Raw genomic sequence first — 26439 nt, forward strand, 5'->3', positions numbered from 1 at the left:
GAGAGGATTACTTTTCTACTTGTTAGAGCACAAACTGAGAGCCAGAACAGCACACCTCTGCTCCTGGCTCTGCTACAGACTTGAGCAAGCCACTTAACTTCCCTGAATCTCAGTTTCTTTCACTGTAAAGTGGAGATAATGTCATAAACCTCACAGGCTTAACTCATTACTTGCAAAGCACTATGAAATCACTAAGTAGAAGGAGTTATGTAGAACTGTAAGTGGAAAATTTTTTGCAGTCTCTAATGCAACAAATCCTTTCACTTGTCATAAAGACAAAATGCTACACATGTCTCAATCTAGGTTATAGACATCTTCTCTTACAGCTCTCTTGTCTGTTGTTGGCATTTTTCCATGAACATGCAAAAGATGGCACCGTTTCTGGTGAGCCTTTAGACATCAGTTTTATAAAGGAGCTTGTTGCATGTCAACTCTCCCATTAAAACAGACCTTGATGACCTATTATACAAATGTGGTCCTTAATTATGCAGATGATGCCCTCAAAGAATTAGAGAGGATAAGGGACTAGGGAAAACCAAGGCTTAGATCAGGTCAAGCCTGAGGTAGCAGCAGAGGAGGATGCAGGATCAGGGAGTAAACTGAGATGGAAAGGCAACAGGGAAAGGTTGGGGATCATGGTGTTTTAAGAAGGAGCCAGGGAAAACAAGTCAGTTCCAATGGATCTGGGATATATGTTATGAAACTGGAGGCAGGCAGGAAAACAACCATCAAAGCCTTGACAGTTGAGAGATACAGTATGAGGGTTACACTGAAGTGTATAATTTTGTTCTGCCTCACTGGGCCTTTGATTTTCTGTGAAATTATGTTTCTTTAGACACACTGCGCCAGATTAATCTATGGTGCAATGTCTCTGACTTCACTAGAGTGATACCAGAGATAAATGTAGTCCCTTTTTTTTTATATATATTTTTTTTTTTTAAAGTATCTTGGCAATAAAAGTCTGAGAAAGAAGTCTCTGCAAGGCCTGGATGTTGAGCTGCAGCTGGCAACTGTACAAATTTACAGAAGATTTGTACTGTTTGTACACCCAAAGTTCACAAACATAATAGGTAGTATTGGGCACTGGATGAAAATTATTGATAATTGGCTTGAAAAAATACAACCTTAAAAAAGGAAGTAAAAACCTTGAAAATAATAAATAAATACACTAAAGGCCATATTTAAAGGTATTTGGGTGCCTAGCTCCCACTGACATTTAAGTGTTTAAATACTTTCCAAAATCTGGCCCTAAACTCATATGTAACTCTGAAAGTTGTCCTTAATATCCAAGTTACTACAGGTCTGTCAAACACTTTTCAACTGTGTTGTGCAATAATCAATAAAGCAAGTAAGAGGACAGTGCTAAAGCAGGACAATCCAAAGCTAGAGAAACATTTTTCTTAAACCCCACAATCTGGTACCATAGAAATTCACTTAACATGGTAGAAAAACAAAGAATGCTTTAGCCTAGCAAATCAGTGAGATATTTTTCATCTTCCAACATACCTTCAGCACTGTCTATTTAACAGAGGCTGTCTTTAATGCAACAAAAGTATACTTGTTTCCCAAATGAAGGTGGCTTTCGCCATGCCAGAGAACAAGTAAAACAAAACAAATACATCTTGGTCAGTAGCTCCTGTATTTTCAAAGTGACTTGTGGGGAGGTAGCTGAAGGCCTTTTTTAAAGATTCTGGGAATTAAGGCTACAGTCTTTCACAAATCTTTGAAAATGTCCACCTAGGGATACGAGTTTCCAAGACACAATATCTGCTGCTTCCTATTGTGGTTTTGGGAACGAGACAGACCTTACTATGCAAACAGTCCCAGTTAAGGTTACTTTTTATGCGAGGGCTGGAAACATCCTTTTTAAAAATGGAAGCTTAGAATCAGGAGCAGAATTCGGCAGAATGACGTGAATTCACAGCAAATGTCACAGTAACTGAATTGTCTAAACATGGATCCCTGATTTTAGTTCAAACGATATGTTTTTGCCTTGTCTAAGTCAGGCTGATTCCTCAGAGCAGTGAACCAATTTGACTGTCTTTGTTGAAAACAAAACTTTTAGTCACAATTCAGAGTTAAGATCCTATCCTATCCTTTATGTCAAATAAAGTTCCCTGCCTTTCCTTGGAACTGCTTCTCTGAACTTTCTATCCCACCACCTGAGTTTCTCCTCATCTTGCTCTTTAATAGCTTGTTTAGGATGTTTGATTTTCCTTCAGAAAAGTCTTTAGCTTTTCCCTTCAAAATGGACTGTGAATAGAGAGTCCACACCTAGGACAGGTCAGAATTGGTTGATGAACGACAAGCAGGCTTGATGGGTGCTTGATGCCTGGAAAATAAGTGATCTGCTCATAGATTTCTTTTTCCTTTCCTCTTTGTTCTTGGATGGAAGCTTAACTCAATCTTTTCTGGCCTGGTTTTTACAATTTCCTGCGTTCGATGTTTTCAGGTAACATCCAACTGTGCAAATTTTAGGTAGCAACACAGAATTCCTTTTTTTGCTCAGGTGTTGAGATTTTGCAACTAGAAAAGCAAGTATACGACAAACGTATCCTCTTTTGGCATAAAACCATGCACAAGATGAACAAGGGGCACCAAAGTAACTCAGTCACTCATCTTCTGCAGTGTCACTGGGGACCAGTGGCTGTTAAGGAGAGATGTGAGGCCACAATTCCATACACTGGCTGCAATCTGTCTCTTACAGCATCCCTGCTGCTAAGGTTTCTCTCTCCCAGTGACTGTCTGTGTTTTGAATTATTTTTCCCAAATGGATTAGCTTACATTTTTCCCATGCTGAATTTCATTTTGTTATTTTCTGCCTATGTTTCTAACTTCTCTAGGTCCCCTTTTATTATTTTCTATCTTCCTTGGTGCTCACAACTCCTCCCAATTTATCATCTCTGAAACAACTGCACGTGTAATTATCTTGCCATTAACCCCTTCCTGCAGCTCATTAATAAAGTTATTTAACTAATCTGCATCCAACCTTGATTCCTGCTGGATGCCATCTAGACAAGTTGCTCCAACTGGATACTTTGCCCTTTAACATTACGTTTAATCCTGTTACGTTTAAATTAAGGAGGTCATGATTTTATTAGGGCAGTTGGGAAAGAAAATCTGAAAAACACTTTTTCATGCAGGCTTTAGGCAAAACAATCTTATACTAGCTGTTTCTTTTATAAACTGAATTTAAAGGCACATTTTAAACACATTTTCACATGTAGGCTAGAAAAAACGAGTAACGTGATATTTTATTTATTAGTCAGGAAAGATATATGGTTGAAAATTTTTCCATGTCAAATTAGTTTCTGGAGCTGCTGGCCTGCAGAAGTGTCAGAGGCTGCTGGTGCCATAGGTGCTAGAATGAGGAGTGCTAGGGGTGCTGCTGCACCCCCTGCCTTGAAGTGGTTTCCATCATATACAGGGTTTACAGTTTGGTTCAGTGGCTATCAGCACCTCCACTGTGCAAATTGTTCCAGCGCCCTGGGCTGGTGCAGCAGTAATTTCTAACTCCACACTTCTGTCTCCCTGCTACAACCATCTAACCTGCTCCGCTTTCCTTTTCCTTATTTCTTTTCCATCATGGGCAGCTCTTGGCTTGTCCATGGGGTGACTTGCCTATAGTCCTCAGATGGATTTGTTCTCCTCTGGTTATTCTTGACTCTTTGAGGTGCTGCTACTCCAGATGAATATTTAAGTGCAAGTGGAGATCAAACATACATTTGTTTCAGAGGCACTTAAATAATCTCTGCCTCACCAAAAGCTCCATGAGTTTTTGTTCTCATGTCTCCTGGGATTTGAAGAGAGAGGCTTATGTCCCCTCACTTCCATTGGTAATATAAATAAACTTTGACAACAGAAGCCACCCCTTTGAGGTGAATGAGAGGAGTTCACATCTCCCATAGTTATTGTTTCAGGCTCTGTCTGCCATAAATTCAACACAGCATTTCTGTGCATGTGGTTCATGTTTGGAAAGTTTTCTTTGCAACTGTAGGGACTAGAACTTTTTAAAAAGGTAAAATGTGGTATATGATTACCGTAGTTGTCCAGTGAGTGGAAGTGCCACCCTTTGAGCCCCACCCAGATCTTCCATTGGGCCACATTCCAAAAGTCAGCCACACTGAAACTGGCCAGTGCTTATGGGTTAAGAACGTTTTTTTCCTAATGGGACAGATTCTGCCACCTCTACTCATGATGGGCCTGATTGTCCTTTATATTCAGACACAAAAGGGTCTTAAAATTGGCCTAATTTGCATTTATACCCACTTTAATACCCCTTTATATTGCCAGAGTGGTGTATATTTATGATTTCTCCCATTAAGACGTATAGGAGTATTCCTGAATGTAACATACTTCTCAACAAGAGTAAGGATATTGGATTCTGGTGCTCTGCAAATCATAGTTAGTGATGTTATTTAAGTCAATGGCTAGGGTTACCATATTTCCCAAAGGGAAAACGGGTCACTGAGTGGGGCTAGCCCGAACCTGCCCCAGTCCGAGCCCCCCAAGACTCCCTCCCCCAGGGAGCTGGCCCGAGCTCTCCTCCCCACATGACATGGGGCTGGCATCACTATTCACCCGAGCCCTGTCTCCCGCCTGTGCAGGGCTGGCATTGCTGCTTGCCCCTCCCCCCCCATTCCTCCACACACACCCTTTTTTTTTTTTTTTTTTTTTTACAAAAGTGGGAAAAACTGATCAAGTTGTCAAGAGCAAACGGGACAAATGTCTACTTTTGCCAAAAAAGTCAGGACTGCCTTTTTAAGGGTTAAAAAATGGACTGTCTCAGCCAAAACGGGACATGTGGTCACCCTATCAATGGCAGCCAATGTTGACTGCACTAGTTTTGCATATAAAATGAAACAGACATTTATGTACTCTTAATGTTGGTTCTCTATATGTGGGGGGGGGGAACCACTTTATTCATGTAGTTTCACATGTTGCTTTTCTGTTTTGTTTTTTTTACAACAATGTAGTGATCTATACATGACTTTCTCATGTGCACATGGCATTACATGAGTAATGTAAGGTCACCATAAATTCATGCCAATAAAAACTTTATTCCACACCACACCTCAATAGAATATGTGATGATGTGGTGTAGGATAAGGTTTTATTCATGTGAGTTTGGGATGACCTCACCTTATTCACAGGTAACCATGTGTGTGTGAGAGAGCATGTGTATTCTGTATTTATCTATCTTCAAGCTAGATGAATAATTTGTAGCAGTTCATTTGACAAATTTCACTACTTTTGCTTTTTGTGAATTGTCCATTAATAGACCGTTGTAATAAGGTGTTTGGGGTGGGTGGAGCCTGTGTCCGAGTCTTCAAAGTGCCTCATTTCCAGACTCCTTCCCCAAAAAGGCAGATGTAGAGATGCCTACCTCTGCCCCTAGGCAGGAAGCGTCATGGTCTTGGCCCGCCTCGGAGCCTACCTCCCAAGTGGGGTGTAGTAGGGGGTCCTAGCCCACTGTCTCCACTGGTTCCTAGCCCAGGGCCCTGTGAGAAGCAACATCAGCTGAGTCTGCCACACAGAGGATCCAAGTCTGCTTCCCTGCCCACTTCCTACCTATACTCTCTTTCAGTTTCTGACTACTGCTTTCGATATGCATCCAGGTGATAAGCCAGGGTACTTTAAGATCATGCATTCCAACTGCACAGACCTTGGAAGGAGAGAAAAATATAATGTAATGAATATTAGAAACTTCTAAAAAATCCATAATTAGCCTTTCTCCATATGATGTCCCATGTCAAAAGTGCAATGTCTTCTGATCTGCCAGGACTAGAAACAAATGCCTTATCACAATGGGAATCGGGATTCCTAGCTCCCCAGTGGTACAAAGCCTCCTTTTCACAACCTATGGCTAACAAGATAGGTGCTACAATATTTGTAATAGACTATTTAAAGTAGCATTCACTAAGATTGCCCTACTCATTGGGGGAATTACTGCAGGGATGGGAGAGTGGCTGTTGAATACTTCAGCCTGTCTGTATCAGTGGTAACTTTAATTATAGCAGAAATAATCTGAAACAAAATATTCCATACCATAGTTCTCAGGACTCCTATAGATGGTTTATTGCAAAACCTAAGATTCCAGCTACTAACCTGTGACTATCAACATGTGCTGGAGTTGAATTAATGATCAAGAGGTAAAAGGCTTTATAGCCTATTACCAATTGCCCAAGTAGTTCAGTCCACTGCAGTGATAGTACTTATGAACAGCATATTTCATTTTACCTCATGGGATGCCCTCATCAGAATCTTCTAATGCAGTGGTTCTCAACCAGGGATCCGGGGCCCCTGGGGGGCCGTGAGCTGGTTTCAGTGGGGCCGCCAAGCATGGCTGGTATTAGACTCGCTAGGGCCCAGGGCAGAAAGTGAAGCCCCATCATGCAGGACTGCAGCCCGGGGCCCTGAGCTCCAGCACCTGGGGCTGAAGCTGAAGCCTGAGCAACCTAGTTTCACGGTCCCCTTTGTGGCATGGGCCCCCCCCCGGCAATTGTACTGCTTTCTACCCCTTAATACCTGCCTTATCTTTTATATGGAGAAAAACAATTGTTGTGGTACGGGTGGGCCATGGAGTTTTTATAGAATGTTGAGGGGGCCTCAGAAGGAAATGTAAGGCCAAGTTTTTAAAAAACAGCCTCTCAACTTACACGCCTAAAAAACTACGGGTGCAGTGTTGTGGGGGCAGACAATGACATGTAGGCATCCAACTGCTTGAATGGTAAACTAGAAGTAAAAATGCAATAATTTGAAGCTGCAAATATATATGGGTACAAAAGGGGCTGCCTAGTTAAAGCCCTTTAAATGTCCTATAAGATGTAGACGAGCCCTTTATTTTGTTTTGACTTTCACTTTAGATTAGTGTTTGCTTTGGAATGAGTTTGGTAGGGTAGTTCCTTCCTGTTCCCACAGTGGCTTCTATTTTCTACCCTTCCATTTATGCTGTTAGCGATATGTAACATGAGGTTGTTATTCAAGTTGATTTTTTGTTTCTTCTGCACATCAAATTTAATTGCAGTAGAACTCTGGACTAGAAAGACTGTAGGCCTTATTCTCATGGTCCCTTTATATCATCCTGGCAATGTAAAAGGCCCTTAAAGGTGACTGGAATTCCACTGACAAATAAGACATAGCAAAAATGAGAATCTTGCCCCAAACTTTTATTTCCACATCAGCATTCCAAGAAATATAGGTGTTTGAGGCTCATCCTTCATTTGCAATAATGAAATTTCTCACAGTGCAGAGCAGCTGGGTTTTTCTTCCTGTTGTTCCAAGTTTCCATCTTCTTTTGGGCGTCAGCTGGGTCTTCAGAGTTCCCATTTGTGGAACTCCCTCCCTACAGGTGTCTGTCACACTCTCTGTCTGCTTGTATTCAAGGCTTTGGTGTAAGGCCTTTCAGTTCATGCCCAGCATTTCATTGACCATTTTAACTTTCCCTCCTTATTGCCTCTTTTTATGGAATTATATGTTTGTCTTCCTCATTTTTAGTTGATGGTGTCACTGGTCTGTTGTTCTGGGACTGTTTTAATTTATTTATTTCTGTTCAGTATCCCAGATGTGTTTATGATGGGTGCTTTATACAATTTTTTAATGAATCTCTTTCCAAAGCAAGGAGAAATTCAAGAAGAGTTCTGTTCCCTCTATACTTCCTTCTCTCTAATAGGACGTTTATATGTGTGCCTTTGATTTGTATAAAGGTTATTTCTAATTCTTATCTGTAGCATATAGTGGATAGCTCTTTATTGTATATTTGGGGCAAACCTTGGAGCCCTTTCTCAGGGAAAACTCCCACTGACGTCAATGAGAGTTTCGCCCAAGTAAGGACTGTAGGATTTGGCTCTTTGTTTTCAGGATGGGAATTCTCATTTTCCACTCTGAGCATTCATTTGGCCTCACAGTACCTTGGCTCACATGGTTTTCAATAAGTGTCTGGCAGCTGTATTGGCCCACCTCCAGCATCATGGGATTCATATTTATCCCTACATGGACATTTGGCCTTCCTCAAGCCATCACAACTATTTCTAGCTTATTGTCCTACCTCTAAAAGTCTTCCCACTTTCAGACTAGTTTTCACGCTAGTTTTACAATGGTGTAACTCCGCTGACTTCAGTGGAGTTATTCCTGCTTTACACCAGTGTAAATGTGATCAGATTTAGGGTCAAATCTCTAAATGCATGGTATGCATTATTTGATGTAAAGGGCTTGTAATACATACATATTACAATATATATATATATATATATATATATACACACACACATTTATTCCAGAAGGTCTTAAGGTCCAAGGATAAGGCAGCTTTGAAAGACTGTATAAAGATATATTAGATTTCCAGTCCAGGTGTGGATGCGTGGAATGCAGATGCAGAGACGCTGAAAAGTTTAACTTGAACTACAAATGGATTAATAGCAAAAATAGATACAACTTTTATTAACAAAATAATGTACAAAAGAAAAATTATTGTTGGGGTTCAAACCAGTCTTAACTTTAGCATATATATATATGCTCATGCTCAATATCATCAGTCATTAGGATAAAGGGTGGCATATTTTCCGGGGATCATCCAGACCAGAAAGGGGTCATGTCATTGCCTGCCTTGTAACCTTGGGGTGCCTTAATGCTATGTTGCTATGGCTCAGATTCCTGACATCCATAGCCTGCCCACAAGCAAAAAGTCTCACCCTGGCTTCCCCCAGCCTTGTTACTCCTTGCAATTGCAGGGTGACTCTAACAGCCCTTCCAGTCCTGAGTCTCCCCAAATCCATCCTTCCCGAGTTCTTAACTACCAGACACTCAGACTTTTCCCTTCTGGTTTGTCAGCCCCCTAAATATCAGTTCAATTTGGCGCACACACACGCCACACAGTTTGCACAACAGAGACCTGCGTGAGGTAAAAATCGACAAAAGGTTTATTTAATAGAAAAGCCACAGATTCAAAGAGGAAATTGTAGGGGAGAGCAAAAATATACAAGTTAACAGTAAATAAACCATAAAGATGCAACCTTAGCCTTTACAGTTCTGTATTAAATAAAAGCACTTTCCTAATACAAGTTACCTATCACCTTTGAACAGTTTCCCAGTATACACCTAACTCTGATGGTGATGGGGGGAGATCCAGCATTTCATGGACAATTTACTGCCTAGAGACTTTCTCTCATTTTCTGGATGCCTTTCACTTCAAGCCCCTTCTATTTAAAAAGGGTTTGCAGGTTCTTTTCTTCAGTCACTCTTGATATTCAAAGTGGAGAAATCTCCAGTTGTCACGGTGTCTTTCCATTATCTTAAATGGCTCATCATTGACTTTTCCTGGGTTGTGCTATGGATAATTACTTGAGTCCAGTTTTGTGTAAACACCTGGCTTGCGAGATACTTCTCCCTGTCTGATCACTCACTGTCCTGCTGTGAGGTGGAGCTGAAATTTTTATGCACAGTTCTCTATATGCACAAATACATAAATTCATAACCACAGCTTGTGTACTTCTCTCATAATAATTAAGTTAAGAATGTTACACACTTTCATAAAAGACCTTACTCGACATACTTTCATAGCACAGTAACATTGTATACAATCAGTTAATACAGCTGCTTATTCTTTGGAGTTCAAAATCTGTTCTCCCTTTGGGGTGTCTGGACCCTGACTGTTACCATGGGCAAGTAGGATTTTGTGAGCAGGCTGGCAAATGTTTGTAACAATTTTACAAGGCTTAATGGCATTGTTAGGGGCACTGTACCCCCTAAAATGGGCATAACTGGATAGAACATGCAAATTGTCAGAGGGGATGCTGTTGTGGAGAATGGACACTGCACTCTTTAGCAGTAAATATTGGTATGTTTTTTTTTTCTTTTTTTAAAGTGCTGCGCACCTTCCCTTTAGCATTGAGGAAGGTGTTTAGCCTGATGTTGCCCTATGCAAGAGTAATGCCTCCAGCACCCACTATACTTTTGCATCCACTGCACTGTGTTGCTGGTGGTAAAAGCCAGTACTTAGCTCTAAAGTATAAGCTAGTATCTTAAAAAAGGGTCTAAAGGATCCAACCAGCTCTAAACTTCTTTGATCTGCACCCCACAAAATAGTTGAATTTTTTTCCTATGAATCAAATCCCTTGCCAGCCACAAAAGATCATGGAATGATGTTAAGGCCATTTTGTGGGTCAGGAGCCAACTATGATTGAGAGTTACTGGTCTAGATTACGCTATTTTCAAAGTTTGCTTATATACTATAGTGTGAATTACTCAACATGTACAGAATGTTATTTCTTTTACAGTACACAGCTTTATGGAGAATATTTTTTTATATGTTCTTTCTTCCTTTTCACCATCAAAAATGCACCAAAGAACATGTAAAGCTTTGACTAACTTTTCAATTTAGATAAACCTATGAGTGTTTGATCTCAGTTCATTGTGGCTGTGTACGAATCATGTTTCATGGTTGAACAACTGATGAGGAACTATGTCTCGATGTATTTGTGGTGCTTTTATATTCTGCAAATAATCAGCTTTTAAAACCTTTCCCCACAGTCATGATTTTGTTTTGACTTGTTTCAGGAACATCCCAGACCAGAATATGAAACCAAAGTGCGACAGAAAAAACTCAAAAATGAAACTAATAAAAAGGATAATATAGATGAGGTAAGACACATGGATTTACTTCCGCTTTTATTTTTTATTTGGATTGTATTTTGTGAACATTTTTGTATCAGTCTTGGTTTGGCTCTGCTTATCAGTTTGCAGAATGGTCTCTTCTGTTCTATTTGCCTCTGATTCAGTCTCAGATAGTACCTTTCTGATGGCTTAGTTCTGGGCATTGCTGCAGCACTACTGAATGTTTTTAGGGCCATCATTGTGCTACCCTGTGTGAGGCATCCTGCCTAGGAGGGTGGAGAACGTGTAGTGCAGGGTCTACAGAGGAGGGTGGTGACTGATCTTGATCAGTGATGGATTCAATGACCTGGAGTTTGAAACTGTTCCAGAAGGTGAAGTGTCCGGCAGTGGGGCACTTCCACAGCATATGTCTGAACACTGCCCTTTCAGCGTTTGTCTGCTGAGCGCATTCCTCACCATACAAGGAAGGCTTACTTTGATACTTTGTATTACAGCTAGTGTACAAAAAGGGAGGAGAAAGGAGGGCAGTATTTTCATTTTTTCCTCTTTTTTTGAAATTTAAAATAAAAACCAGAAAGAAATTTCACCTAAAAATCATTTTCCCTATTTTTAAAAATTGAAATAAAAAAAACCCAACCAGCTCTACTTTCCGCATATTCCAAACTGGATTATTGTGGTGAACTCATTTTGGGTGATACTTGAATACCACTCAGAAACTTCCAATAGGGCTCTGTAGAGGAGAGGACTCACCTCTGCGGCACCTCCTGCTGGTGACTTCCGGGAATTAGCTCGTTCCAGCTCCGGAGCGCCCTTTGCAGGCCAGTGATCCGCCTGTCCTCTGGCCCCCATGTCCCACACTGGACCCCGGTGTCCTTGTGCCTGGGGTGCTGCCCCCTGGCAGTAACCCCTCAGTCTTAGGGTCTCCCCTCCCCAGGGAACCCCCACCCACTATCCCCACCTCACCTCAGTGTACGGCTATTGCCAGTCATCATCTAGCCCCATGCCCTGGGGCAGACTGCAGTATCAGCCTACTCATCACTGGCAAGGTTGGGTTTGGACCTGCTGCCTTGGCCTACCCTTGGGCTGCCCTCTGCAACCCCCAGTACCCCTTGGCCTTCTGCTAGGCCGCAGCCTGGGGCTTTCCAGGCTGGAGCTCTCCAGACTATCCCCAGCCCTGCTCCTCTCAGTTACTCTGTCTCTAGTTCACTGCAGCCAGGCCCTTCTCCCTCTGAAGGCAGCGAGAGACTGCTTGGCCTCTGGCTCACAGCCTTTTTATATAGGGCCAGCTGAGGCCTGATTGGGGTGTGGCCCAGCTGCAGCTGCTTCCCAATCAGCCCAGCTCAGCAGCTCCCAGCCACAACCTTCCCCCTGGGCTGTTTTAAGTCCTTCAGGGCAGGAGCGGGGTAACCACCCCACTACAGGCTCAATCCTGCAAAACGCCCGTTAAATTACAACGGTGCCAGTTCAGGCGTCTAGGGCAGTATTCAGAGGCACATTTCTTTAGCAGTCTGACTTGGAGCATATTACACACCCAAACTGGGTTCCCACTTGTTTCCAGGTACAATCCAAGATATTACCTATGATCTACAAAATCTTGTGTGTCATCTTCGCTGCAACCGTTAGCTCGAGTTAGTACACTTGAGTTACTGCACTTGACCTAGCCTGGCTTAAGTGAGAGCAACCACACTTCAAAACAACACTGAGTTACACAGATTGATTTGATTAGCAGCACAGAGTGATTGGATTAGCTGTGGATGAGTTGTTGTAACTTGAGTTGTTGCATTCCCACTGCATGACTAGCTGGAGGTTCAGCATCACTTGAGTTTCAACCCAGCCCCCTGATACCCTAGCTAACTTGAGCTTAAAGAACTAGTTAACTTGAGTTAGACATTTTTGTGTGTGGGTGGGATTCAAATTAGGGGTAAAACTCAAATTATAACTGGAGCTAAGTGGGCTGTGAAGACACACCCTGAGGGTATGTCTACTCTGCAGTTGGGAGTATGTTTGTCAGCATGGGTAGACATTAGCTCTGCTCGTGATAGCGTGCTAAAAGTAGCAGTGTAGCTGGGATAGAATGGGCAGCGGCTCAGGCTAGCCACCTGAGTACAAACCCTCCCAGTCCTCCTGGGTATGTACTCGGGCAGTCAGCCTGAGCCACCACCCTCAGCTGCATAGCTACTTTTAATGTGCTAGCTCATGCAGAGCTAGCACCTGTCTGCCTATCTGCGCTAGAAAGCATGCTCCCAACAGCAGTGTACGTGTACCCTTAATGACTGCTTCGTTCCCCATATATTACCTAGTCAATTGAGATCAGTTTGGACTCTCAAACTGACAAAACTGTCACTTGTGTGCCTGGGGCCGGGGATAAGGAATTCTCAGTGGAGGGCTTTGACTATGGAATCTGCTAACCCAGTGTTTCCCAAACTTGGGACGCCGCTTGTTTAGGGAAAGCCCCTGGCGGGCCCGGCCGGTTTGTTTACCTGCCACGTCCGCAGGTCTGGCGGATCGCGGTTTCCAGTGGCCGCGGTTCGCCACTCCCGGTCAATGGGAGCTGCTGGAAGTGGTGCCGGCCAAGGGACGTACTGTCAGCCACTTCCAGCAGCTCCCATTGGCTTGGAGCAGCGAACCACTGCCACTGGGAGCCGCGACCAGCTGGACCTGCGGAGGCGGCAGGTAAACAAACCCGCCCGGCCCACCAGGGGCTTTCCCTAAACAAGCGGCATCCCAAGTTTGGGAAGCACTGGGCTAACCCATTGATCTGACACAGCCAGAGTTTGTTGACCTGGAGGAAATGCTCAAACACTCAGCTGTTTACCCAGGTTGTTTATGTTTGTTTGTTTGTTTCTTTGGGGGGTTTTTTGAGGTTGTGGTTTGGGAAATTTTGGTTTGCCTGGATAGCTATTCCATTTGTGTTCGGTAACATTGGCTGCTTGACATACTGTGTCACTGGTCTTACTGTAAATGCATCTAGAAAGTTGCAATAGCAGCATCCTATACATGGAAAAAATAAATAAATGTGTAACTTTTACCATTATGAGGTGTGGTTAGCTTTCTCTGGCTGTTTCAGACCTGAAAGCAAGTGCTTATTCCCATTCCCCTCTTGTAAAAGTCTGATTGAGGTCTATTTCCCAGGCATTCATAATCCCTGAAGACTCCCTGCATTTGACTTGGCTACATGTAGCTTATATTGTGTATGCCACATGTTACAACAAAGTCAAGGTATTCGGAAATGTGTCCAATCTTGAGATTGAAGGAGCCTCTTTACCCTGTTTATATGCTGAAAAGAAACAGTTCATGAACTGGAGATAACTCCAGAATTCAGGCCTCGCCAAATCAATTTGATGTTGCAGCACATGAAGGAACTTAACTACCCCCTTTCTCCTGTAGATCATCATTGAGGTTGTGTAGTGTAGCCAATGAGTCATCCAGTCACATAAAATTAACTGCCACCTAGTGGGCTTGATCCAACAACCATTGAAGTCAGTGGAAAGATTCCCAATGACTTTAATGGGTGTTGGATCTGGCCCAATGTGAACAGGGAGTTTTGCCAGACAGGAGCTCAGACACGGAGTATGGGGAGCTTTTCCATTAGGTACTGAGCAGTTTTCTGGGCATTCCTAGTGAGGGATTAAACACTATAATAGGTGAATAAAGGAACTGGTGTGCACCTCTCTTATTTAAAGTAAGTGAGAATTGGGAATAAGAGAATGAGTGATACTGCACAAATTACATTTTTGCTCTTGCTTCTCAGAGAGGAAAGGTGATACTGGTTTTCATCATTCATCTGGATGCCTTTACCTCCTGAGCCCAATCGAGTCAACTTGTTGCTTGGCCATGGTTTCATTTGGACAAACAAAGCCAAATGTGCCCTTTTCTTGAGTGACAGTCACATTCTGCTGGGAACATGAGTGTCTCTTTAGCTTGGTGCTTTGCCCATTCAGTAAGGGTTCAACCCTGCAAGGTGCTGATTGCCTCCGGAGAGGTGCTGAGCGCCTTCATCTCCCATGGACTGTGAGAGCATTTGTGCCACTGTCACGCTGTCTGGAGTGACTCACGACCGTGAGTGCCAGCCTGAGGGCAGACTCTCAAAAAGCAGGGCAGACACCCCCAACCTGGTTGTGCGTACTATAATTAGATTTCATCAACCTGGTAACAAGTGTGAACTCCCAAAGTACTACAATAGTCTTATAATGAAGTCACAGTCAGTCCCTTTGGATGCTCCAGGCTATCTTGCCACCCAGGCAAGCTGGACTATGTGATAAATGGTCACTTACACCAAAAATCAGAACATATTCAGGTTGCTTCCAGTCGCAAGAGACCAGTCACTTACCCCAGATCAATTTGTATCTTGGATCTCACACCAAAGACAATGCTAGTAGCCAATGCTGTAATAAACTAACTAAAGATTTATTCACTAGGAAAAAGAAATGAGAGTTTTTGCAGGTTAAAGCTAACAAGCATGTATACACAAATGAGTTTCAGCCTGTAATTCAAAAGGTGACAGAGTTGTAGTAATCGATCAATTCAAAGTGTCTTTCAGGGCTAACCCATACCAAGCAGCATGGGGATCTCTTTGCTTATGTTTAGGAAGTTTTGCCCCTCAGAATCCAGATAGCAAGAAAGAGCTTCAGTTTCTCCTTGTCAGGGATTTTTATCACCCTCCACTCCAGATACCAAAATTGATGGGTTGAGTTCATCCGTAGGCCTCCCATTCCTGAAGGGAGTTAGGAATGCAATCAATAGGACCTCTCTTCTCTGATGCTGCACAATACCTTATTTGCCTTCATTGGGCTATGTTGAGTGCATTACCTTAATTAATGCTTCTTTTCCCATTTGGTGAGTTACACAATTACAGAGGTTTGCACTGCGGACACTCACTATAACTTTATACCATGAGCTATAGAAGTTATAAGTGCAATCAATACAGCAGCATCCTACAAGCATTTTATAAAGTCTAAATGCTAAACACATTCTTATCTGCTTAACATCTACTATCTATTTTGATAATGCTAGCACACAGGTAAGTGTTTGTAAATGTTTAGTGAGGCTAGGACCTTAGCATGAGCTGGCACTGGTCTGCCAGCGTCACAGCCACCTTGAGTGATCCGCCCCTAAATGTGTAAACCTCCACAGGTCCAGACATAGGTAGAGGTCCTGTCTCCCCTCCTGTCAGTGCATGACATCTGTTTACATTTGCTGGGTGCAGACATTTACAGAATCCAGTCAAAGCAAATCCTAGTAATTTTCTAGGTTTCATAAAATGATAACAAGGAAGACCAACTGCGGACTGATGTATGATCATGGATTTTCTTCTTCATACATTGAGAATAGTTCCTGCACCAGATCAGGTATGCATGGGTGTCTCTTTAGTATGTTGTTCTGTTTCCTTTGTTATGGCTGTGACATACCCAGGGTACAATCCAGACTAATGAATAGCAGTGTCTCCCTGCCTTCTAACATGGGGTGCCCTTTACACTGCTTTGCTGCTATAGCCTTCAGTCCCAGACTGCTCAGAAACAGCCTTCAGCATGTAATTCCTAGCTATGTCTGTGTATGTGCTGCAGCCAGCCACACATTGGCTCTTACCAGCCTTGTTTATACTGCAGGGTAACCCCAACACACTCCCAGCCTTAGATTTTCTCCCCGAAAAGTCTGTACTGTACTGTCCAGACCTCTCCAGAATAATACAAGCTTATGTAAACTTCACCATTTAATTGACAGAAATAACATGCACATGTCCTGTTACCCCAAATGGAGTTTTCCAGGCACTTCAGTTCCAACACACTGGATTAGATAAAACTATAAAGCAAGTTTATTAACTACAGAAAGATAGATTTTAAGTGAGTATAAGTAAGGAGGCATAAAAGTCAGAAATGGTTACAAGTAAAATAAAGATAAAACACAACTGGTGTCTAACTTAACAAACTATGTTAAATTCAAAGCAAAGTTTTCTCACCACATGCTTTAGCAGATTACTGGCCAAATCTTTAGGTCAGGACCCCTCTCCTAGTCCAACGCTGCTTCCTCTGTCCTTCAGGTGCTGTGGATGTGGTAGGCAGAGAGAAAGAGAAGGGTGCTTTTGGGGTGTCTCCTCTTCCTTTTCATAGTCCTCTCTCCGCTTTGAGAAGCATTCCCAGCTGGGAGTATAGTGACAGGCAGTCTGTATGGAGGGGATCTCCATGCTGTTTCTTTGCTAAGATGTATATTTTTTGCCCACACCCCCTTTCCTGCCAAAGAATGTCCATTTAGCAGGTAATGGCCCATTGGCCTTGTTTACACCTGGCTAAGGCATCAGGTTGTTTCTGAGGACTGGTTTGGACACTCCCCAGACTTGGAACATGTGTTAGTAACACCATACAGTGGTAGCTTATAACTCTTGGTACAATGTTGCCACACATATGTTACCAGGACAACAATGACCAGCAAATTATTAGTTTTCAAATGATACCTCACAAGGCATACTTTGTTCAAAGGTTATTATAATAGTGTGCAAGGGGTGAATACAGGGGTACCGTCTGTCACAATGTAATAGGGTTTGCCACTCAGACAGATATGATACTGGCTTGCACAGACAGAGTTACCCTTTCAGTTTATGCCCTGTTGCCATTGCTTAGCAAATATTCACAAAAATTCTGCCTCCCTGATGGGTGCTGTTATGAACTGCCCTTCCCCCTAGAGCAATTCATTTCAGTTTGAGAGAGACCAGGTGAATTTTAACCATTTACTGAAAACTACAATAGAATCCAAATATGTAATTCTAGGTTACAGTTCAGCAAGTAAAGTAAACAATCTCACTCCCTGTAGGGTAGTCCAGCTTGGCATACTGGTTGTGGCCAGATGAACCTTCCTCTCTGTTCAGAGTCTGTCACCTCTCCACCACACAGAGAAGCTTTTAACACACTCTTATATAGCTATGCATGCGCCTTTTGATGGTCACATGTCACATACACAGCATACCCAGAAATGCCCCACCGCAGCTTTCCCTGCTCCTGAGCCCAAACATGTATTACAACATTAAACAAAACACATGCTAAAACAGTGATGAAATAAACATTAGTAACAAGACGGGCAAAGGGGTCCCAGCCCAGGGACACAGGAACGTTTAAGGGTGCTCTGCAGCCCTTGTCTGGGGGCTCTGCGGTCCCCTAACATTTCTTTTAGTTCCAGAATCCAATAAAAACAGATCAGAATCATTACTAAAATTATGACCTTAGGGGGTAAAATGTTCAAAAGTGCCTACATCACATTTTTAAAAATGACTGCAGCATTTAGAAGTTTAAACCCCATTGTCTTTCATCAAGATTTAAGCTCCTAAATGTCTGAGTCTCTTTTGAAAATAGGACAGAAGCTCCTGTACAGTTATTCAAAGGGCAGGACCTTTCACTTGTGTTTGTTTGCAGGACTCTTTAATAAATGCGCCCATCCTGCAGCTTTAACCACCTTACCTGCTATCTATCTGCAAATCCATCTCCCCGTGGACTACTCTGAAAGTTCCAAACCTCTCAGCCGTTTTCAGAACGCCACAATTTTATTTAATCACCTTGCCACAATGATTATTTCCTCTTTCCCTCAAAAATGACTTCCTCCTCCCTGCCACCTCTCTCCTCAACAAACACCAGGCTATTGTGGTTTGTGGTACAGACTGTACATTTCAGGTCTGGAAAAAATCACTATAGACCAATGGAAAGAGGAAATCCCCAGTTCTTTAATGGGACATTCAGCGCATGCATTTAGCTTTGGAAAGTCCTGAGAAATTGGACTTTAAAATGATGATTTTTTAAATATAGAATAGCTATTTTACATATTTTAGATGTTTTTAAAAAGCATATTCTCTCTCCCTCAGGTGCCTGTAACATGGTACTCATTGTGAAGTCACTAGTTCAACAGCTTTAGCATGATGGTTGATGTCAAGGTACAGGTTTCCCAGAAGTCTCTAACTCAGTACCTCTAGCTTGATGGGCAAGAAGCCAGGGCATAGGATGTTGTCAGATTGCTAGTGCAGCCCTTCTAGTTTTCTGGACTTGTGTCAAGGTAGAGGCCTCTATGAGATTATTGGATCAGCATCTAGCTTTCTGGTTTTATATGAATATCCAGGATTCTGTGAGGACTCTGTCTTAGCACATCTAGAATGATAATCAAATGTCAAGGCCCAGGTCTCTGTGAAGTCATTAGCTCACCATTGTTATTGGGCTGGTCTGATGTCAAGACGTACCTCTGTGATATCACTGGTCAGCAACTGTAGATTGCTGTTCTTCTATTAAGTGTCAGATCTCTGGCATCAGTGTTCAGCATCTCTAGCTTGCTTATCTGATGTGAAGCCACAGGTTTCTCTGAAGACTTTGGCTCAGGATCTGTGACTTACTGGGATAGAGCTTATTTACCGCACTGGTTTAGAACTTATTTTAAAGCACAGGTCTCTGTAAGGTAGTGGTTTATTTCCAGTATGATAATTCCTCTGTTCCGGTGATGCTTTTACTGTAAGTTTATTGTAAAGTCCTGAGTTTTTACATGAAAATTTCTATATGTGATGCAATTTCTTCTTGCCTTACTCCCACAAGTAGGCCCACCAACATTCCTGGGGCTACTTGTATGACTAACGTGAGGAAGATTTAGTCATAAGATTGCATTGTAGTGCAGAAGAAAATCAACACAAGTTACCACCCTCTTGAAGCATAACTTGGAATTGCCTGGTAACAGAGCATCTTTCCAATATGGAGCTTTCAGTGATTTCTCTGAATATCACAAGTCGTGAATCAGTCCTATGTTACTTGGGTGAATAAAGGTACATTTTCTACGTTTTTGCTGTATGTTAGCTGGGAAAGGGAGCAATAAATTCATGAGTGTAAATTCTGTGTGGATATGAGTAGACAGGTGCCGTTGGATCCTGAACTAAGATTAGACCCTGTGGGCCAAATTCTGTCCTTGCATAAATAGGAGTGACTCCACTGATTTCAATAGGATTCCACCTACTTAAACCAGGTTTGAACATACTTCCTGAAGCAATCTGATGTTGAAGTCATTAACTCTAATGGGAGTTGGAGGTACTCAACATTGTTAGGATCAGACCTTTAATTAGTAAACATGTGAGTCACTGTACCCTAACACCAAATTCTAAATCAGCCTTATTAAAGTGAGTGATGTAAATTAAAGTATTGCAGATGTAATGTATTACTTGCCCAATGGGGATTATATTATAGAAAATCGCTTTCATGCAAACACTTGTTACAGTATTTAATCTACTGTGATGAACAAAGAACAACATTTAAGTCTACAATATACTGCATGGTTCAGGCTGTTTTATTATATTTAATAAATATTTTATCAGATGTATTGAAACTGGGGAAGAAATTGTGAGCGTAGGTAGCCCTTTATAAAAGATTGGTGTGAAATTTACTATTACAACAATACCCTAAGGTCTTATTGTTTCCAAAGAAAACTCATTTAAAGTTAAAGAAGTTAAAACATTTACACTAAATGCCTCAGGTTAAGCAGCAAACAAACAGTTAGTCATTAGAAATAATTACATGCACTTAAAACTCTTATGTGAGCAGTCCCATTGTAGTCAATGGAAATATTTGTGTCAGTAAAGACTTGTTATGTAAGTAAAGGTTTACAGTGTCAATCTCAATGTAGTTCTAAATTAGGTAACCAAAAAGGGCTCTTTTTGGTTAGATTGAGAAGACAGATGAAGTGTATAAATGTGTATGCATGCCTGCATATGTCTCTTCTAATATATTAATGTGGGGAAAGCAGTGGTAATCGGTACAGCAAAACAGTTGATTATTTCTTTGCTATTCTCCATATAGTACCTTTGAAGTTCTTGTTTAGGAACTTTCAGCATCAGTGGTTGTGTTTAGAAGTTTTTAAGAAATAGAACATTCTCAGATTATCATCTCTGTGGAATATTAGAGATTGTTGAAAGATGCTTCCCATGGATCAATGATAAACTTGTGTGTGTATTCATGCAGTGTTAAGATTATGAATTTAAATGCATGAAAGTCAGGAAATGAAAAAATTAGGCCCTGTTCTGTAAACACAGAGATGGACTAGCTCCAACTCCCATTGGAGTCAGTAAAAAGCATCCCATTTATTTCAGGGGGAGAAGGATTAGCTCCTGACTCGTTTTCACATTCTTTTCAGTAAGTGTTCAGCTGATCTGGCAAATAAGAAAGTATATGATTGTGCATCATATCTTGCCTATTTGGCAGGAAACCAAATAGCTGATCCCACATATGTTTCAAGGAAAACTTTCTTTATAGCAAAAGAGGACTTGTCTCTTGGTTTGTGTATTTAGAGAAAGGCCTGGGAATTATAAAATTTGACATTCCCTCTTGTTTTTAACTCATCATGTCAAATATGAAAGTGGTATGATTAATTATTGAAATAAATAAAATTGTTAATTCCACTGTTAATTTAAGGGAAGTGATATTGTAAATAAAGGTTTAACATATATAGTCACAATATAGCATATGTTAGAATGTCATGGAAAATAGTATGTCATCAGTGCCCTTTAGGCATTATAAAAGGGGCAGCACAAAAGACCTTAATCTGTTTTACTTCAGCCCTGACATAGGGAAAACATCCATCAAACCTTGTGTCAGCACTGAGGAAAAACTGAGCCTGCAGGCTTGGCTCCATTATATTTTATTAGGAAGTTCTCATTAAGATTAATTAAATAAAAGAATGACTTTAAATCCTTTTACCACCTACCTAGAAGTGGGATAATTGGTTATAAATATTTGTTTGGATAATTGGAGCTGAAAAAGATTTCTCAGACACACCCATAGTTGCCTTGCCATTAATTGTAGGAAAATAATTTGCTAGAGTTGAGTGGCCCTAACTAGTGACCTTGCTTAGAAATTCAGTATTGTCCCAATATTCTTTAATTGTCTAAGGTCTTCTAAGTCTTTTTTCTATCATCTCATCATTGTTAACTTCTTTTTACCAGCATTTTAGTTAGTCTTACGTCAAATCTGCCCTTTCTCTCCTCTTCTTTTCTGCTAGTCCCTTGCACCATTAGCAAAGCACAGTTTTAAAATGACAAATATTGAAGGAGTAAACATGAATGAAAAGATGAGACCGTATATGCTGATGTCAATTCTTAACCCTTAGGAACCTTCCTCCTCGTTCCCATTGCTGCAGTTGTTAATTGATTCATTAATTGGATCAAATCACCTATAAAGAAGAGCCATGAGTCTGTTCGTTCTTACATCAATTTTACACCAGGGTAAACAGAATCAGATCTTGCATCTCCAAAAGACCTTGAACATTTTCAAGATTTTCTCTTTCAAATGTGTAGCGAGTTTTCCTGCTTTGGTATAAATATATAGTCAAAATCCTCTCATATTACGTTTATGAACTTTGAATATATCACAAAGTAACTATCTAACAGCATTACACAGTGTAGATGAACAACATATACATTTTGACCTTTCTGTGTCTGAAAAATCATAGCAACAATATTCACTGAATAAATAAACTTATTTTACATTTTGCTGACCTGATTCATCACTGTTTTACACCAGTGTTATGCTAATATAACTCCACTGAAATCAAAGGCATTAGAATGATCCTGTTTGTCCTTTCTCAATTCCATTAATTTAAGAGAGCAACTTTCCTGTTGCTTAGCTTCCACTGGAACCCTTGTGTTCCACTGTTCAAGATACTGCAGTTTCTCTTTACTAAGGAGAGCAGAATGGATTATATTTATCATGACCATAAAGGACCTCTTGGGGTTCAGGAAAGTCTGTACCATTCAGTCACAGCCCTCTAGTCAGCTCAGCATAATAAAATATTATTACAGATATCAAAAAGACATTTGACTTGGTTGAGTGGATTACCCTACCCTTGAAGGCTGGAAAATCTGGATTTGGGCCAAGTTTTAGGAAATAAGTGTCTAATCTTTATGAACATCCTTCTGCCAAAATAAAAAATACTGTTTCTGTCAGAGATAGCTTCAAACTTAAGAGAGTAGGCAGGATTATTGTTTATTGTTCTTATTATTTGTGCTAGTCATTAAGTCGCCAGTTCAGGAAAGCATTCCTTTTCAGGATAGCACTTAAACATGTTCTCAACTTTAATCACATAACTGGGATTTAGGCACATGATTAAAGTTAAAGACTTTCTTAATTGTTGTCCTGAATAGGGATGAACTTAAAAACATAGAATCATAGAATTGTAGGACTGGAAAGGACCTCAAGAGATCTTCTACTCCAGTCCACTGTGCTAAAGGCAGGACTAAGTATTATCTTGACTACTCCTGAGAGGTGTTTGTCTAACCTGCTCTTAAAAAGCTCCAATGAAAGAGATTCCATGACCTCTCTATGCAATTTATCCCAATGCTTAACTACCCTGACAGTTAGGATGTTTTTCCTAATGTCTAACCTAAACCACCCTTGCTGCAATTTAAACCCATTGCCACTTGTCCTATCCTCAGAGGTTAAAGAGAACAATTTTTCTCCCTCCTCCTTGTTACAATCTTTTATGTACTTGAAAATTTTTATCATGTCCCCCCTCAGTCTTCTCTTCTCCAAACTAAACAAACCCAATTTTTTTCAATCTTCCCTCATAGGTCATGTTTTCTAGACCTTTAATCACTTTTTTTGCTCTTCTCTGGACTCTCCAACTACATTCCCTCTAAGATGCATGCCTGGACAGCTGCATAGGAGGGAACGTAGGGCCGTGCACCTAATTAGTGGAGCTGCCCAGGTGTGGCTCCACTAATTAGGTGCCTCCTGGACCCTGGAGAGGATGTGGAAGGTGAGGTGGTGGGGGAAATAGGGAGTAGGTGGAGGTCAGTGGGGTCAGGTGGGGCTGGGGACTAAGTTTGGGGCATCCTTCCCAGCTCCAGCTGGGCTGCATGTGGCAGCCAGGGAGAGACGCAACCCTCTCCCAGCCCCAGTGGCTGCCTCTCCACAGCCCCAGCTGTGCTGAGGAGGCAGGGAGAGAGGAGAGTCAACCCCAGTTTTTCACCCCAAACAAACCCCTCATCCCCGGCCCTACCCCAGAGCCCGTACCCCCAGCCGGAGCCCTCATCCCCCCACACCCAAACCCTCTGCCCCAGCCCTGAGCCCCCTCTCGCACCCTAAACCCCTCATCCCCGGCCTCATCCCAGAGTCTGCACCCCCAGCCAGATCCCTCACCCCCTTGCACCCCAAGCCCAATCATCTGCTCTAGCCCTGAGCCCTCTCCTGCACCCCAAGCCCCTCATCCCTGGCCCCATCCCAGAGCCTGCACCCCCAGTCAGAGCTCTCACCCCCCACATCTCAACCCTCTGCCCCAGCCCTGAGCCTCCTCCCACACTTCAAACCCCTCGGCTCCATCCCCGCCAAATGAATTTTGTTATGTGCACCAATATGGAGGTGATGAGTCACACATCACCTCCATATTGGTGCACATAACAAAATTCATTCCGCACATGGGTGGGAAAAATTAGAGGGGACACTGCTCTCCAATTCATCCACATCTTTCCCGAAATGTGCCGCCCAGAACTGGACACAATACTCCAGCTGAGGCCTAATCAGCGTGGAGTAGAGTAGAATAATTACTTCATGTGTCTTGTTTACAACAATCCTGCTAATAAATCCCAGAATGATATTTGCTGTTTTTTGTAACAGTGTTACACTGTTGACCAGTGTTCCCTCTAATTTTTCCCCCATCAGACAAATTGCCTCCAAAATTAATGGAGTGGGGCCGAGGTGTTTGGCGTGTGGGAGGGGACTCAGGGTAGGGCAGAGGGCTAGATGTGGGGGGGTAAGGGCTCTGGCTGGGAGTGAGGGCTCTGGGAATGAAGGGTTTGGGGTGTGGGAGGAGGCTCAGGGCTGAAGCAGAGAGTTGGGGTGTGGGAGTGAGGGCTTCAGGGTGGGGCTAGGGCTGAGGGGTTCAGGGTGCCAGAGGGGGCTCAGGGCTGAGGCAGAGGGTTGAGGTGCGGGGAGGGGGCCTGAGGGGCTGGGGGTGCAGGCTCAGGGATGAAGAGTTTGGGGTGCAGGCAGGCTTACCCAGGGCTGGGGCCAGAGGACTCTCCCCAGCCCTATTCCTGCCGGCACCAGTGAGCTCCGGGGGAGGAGCCCTTCTCTCCCCACTTGCAGCAGCGAGCTCTGGGGCTGGGGGAGAGGCCCACGGCAGCCCTGCACACCCCAACTTGCTCCCCTCCCTAGTTCCCGCCCACCTCCTACCTCTCTCCTCTCCAGGCCCCTGCTGCGCCCCTGTATAGCCTGCTGCGTGGCCGGCCAGCTTAGAAGGAACTTAGCTGTTGACTCATATTTAGCTTGTGATCCATTATGACCCTCAGATCCCTCTCTGCAGTACTCCTTCCTAGGTAGTCATTTCCCATTTTGTATGTGTGCAACTCATTTTTCTTATCCAAGTGGAGTACTTTGCATTTGTTTTATTGAATTTCATCCTATTTACTTCAGAACATTTCTGCAGTTTGTCCAGATCATTTTAAATTTTAATCCTATCCTCCAAAGCACTTGCAACTCCTCGGAGCTTGGTCTGCAAACTTTGTAAGTGTACTTTCTATGCCATTATCTAAATCATTGCCATTATCTAAATCATCTAATCATCAAGAAGATATTGAACAGAACTGGACCCAGAATGGATCCCCGAGGGACCTCACTCGTTATGCCCTTCTAGCTTGACTGTGAACTACTGATAACTACTCCATGGGAACAGCTTTCCGATCAGTTATGCACCCACCTTATAGTGGCTCCATCTAGGTTGTATTTCCGTAGTTTGTTTATGAGACGGTCATGTGAGACACTATCAAAAGCCTTATAAAAGCCGTACTCTATTATCTTTCTGGGTACTGAAGTTCAGCTGACCAGGTTCTCCTTATTCTGCTTTTTATAGCTTGGCACTGTTTGTCCTTTTCCAGTCTGGAATCTCTCCTGACTTCCATGACTTTTCAAAGATAGTCGCTAATGGCTCAGTCAGCTCCTTGAATATTCTAGGATGTATTTCATCAGCCCCTGGTGACTTGAAGACATCTAACTTGTTTAAGTAATTCTTAACTTGTTCTTTTCTTATTTTAGCCTCTGATCCTACATCATTTTCACTGGCATTCATTAAGTTAAATGTCCAGTTGCTACTAAACTATTTGGTAAAAACTTAAACAAAAAAGATATTCAGCACTTCTGCCATTTCCACATTTTCTGTTATTGTTTTCCTCCCTCATTAAGTAATGGGCCTATCCTATCCTTGGTCTTCCTCTTGCTTCTAATGTATTTGTATTTTCTTCTTAAGTATTTTCCTGAATTAAGGCCTAAGCATCATACTGACAACAGGAAGACAAGTGCATATATCTTTGGTATTTAACTGAATGGAAAGACCCACTCATATAGGCTTTATTCTTCACTCTTGAAAATCAGAGGAAGTTTCGCCAATAAGTAATAAAATATTAAGCCTATGTCTGCAGTTTATGCAGATGATTTACTATTATATTGTACACAAGCCAGAGACTATAATAAAAGATTAGAGAATTATAGTGAAGTCATAAACTAGAAAATAAGTCTCTAGAAATCTGTGGAGCTTCCAGTTTAATAGAGAGACTCACATATAAGATAAGCTAAATAGTATTTTCCTTTTGCAGTATGCTGGTGGCAAATGCTTGTATCTTGGAGTGTATATTCCACCTTCTATTGAGCATATTTATAGGGTAAATTTCATACTATTAATCTCCAAGGTCAAAACAGAAGCCCAGATTTGGGGTAAAATTTACCTAAATTGCTCTAGAGACTGCATTCAGTTAAACTGTTTGCCAAGGATTTTTTATCTGATACATATTACAATCCTGCCTGCATTTTTAAAGAAATAAACTGCATGTATGTT

At 42.1% G+C, this 26439-nt stretch overlaps 1 protein-coding gene across 1 annotated transcript in view; it reads left to right on the forward strand.

The window, feature by feature from the left end:
- The window catches only part of ANO2 (anoctamin 2), a 297002-nt gene that overhangs the window by 146112 nt on the left and 124451 nt on the right, over positions 1–26439 (forward strand). The window contains 1 exon segment of the mRNA XM_034784822.1: positions 10555–10638. Coding sequence (XP_034640713.1) covers positions 10555–10638 — 84 coding nt within the window.

This window comes from Trachemys scripta, chromosome 1, assembly GCF_013100865.1.
Source record: "Trachemys scripta elegans isolate TJP31775 chromosome 1, CAS_Tse_1.0, whole genome shotgun sequence".
Lineage (NCBI taxonomy): Eukaryota > Metazoa > Chordata > Testudines > Emydidae > Trachemys > Trachemys scripta.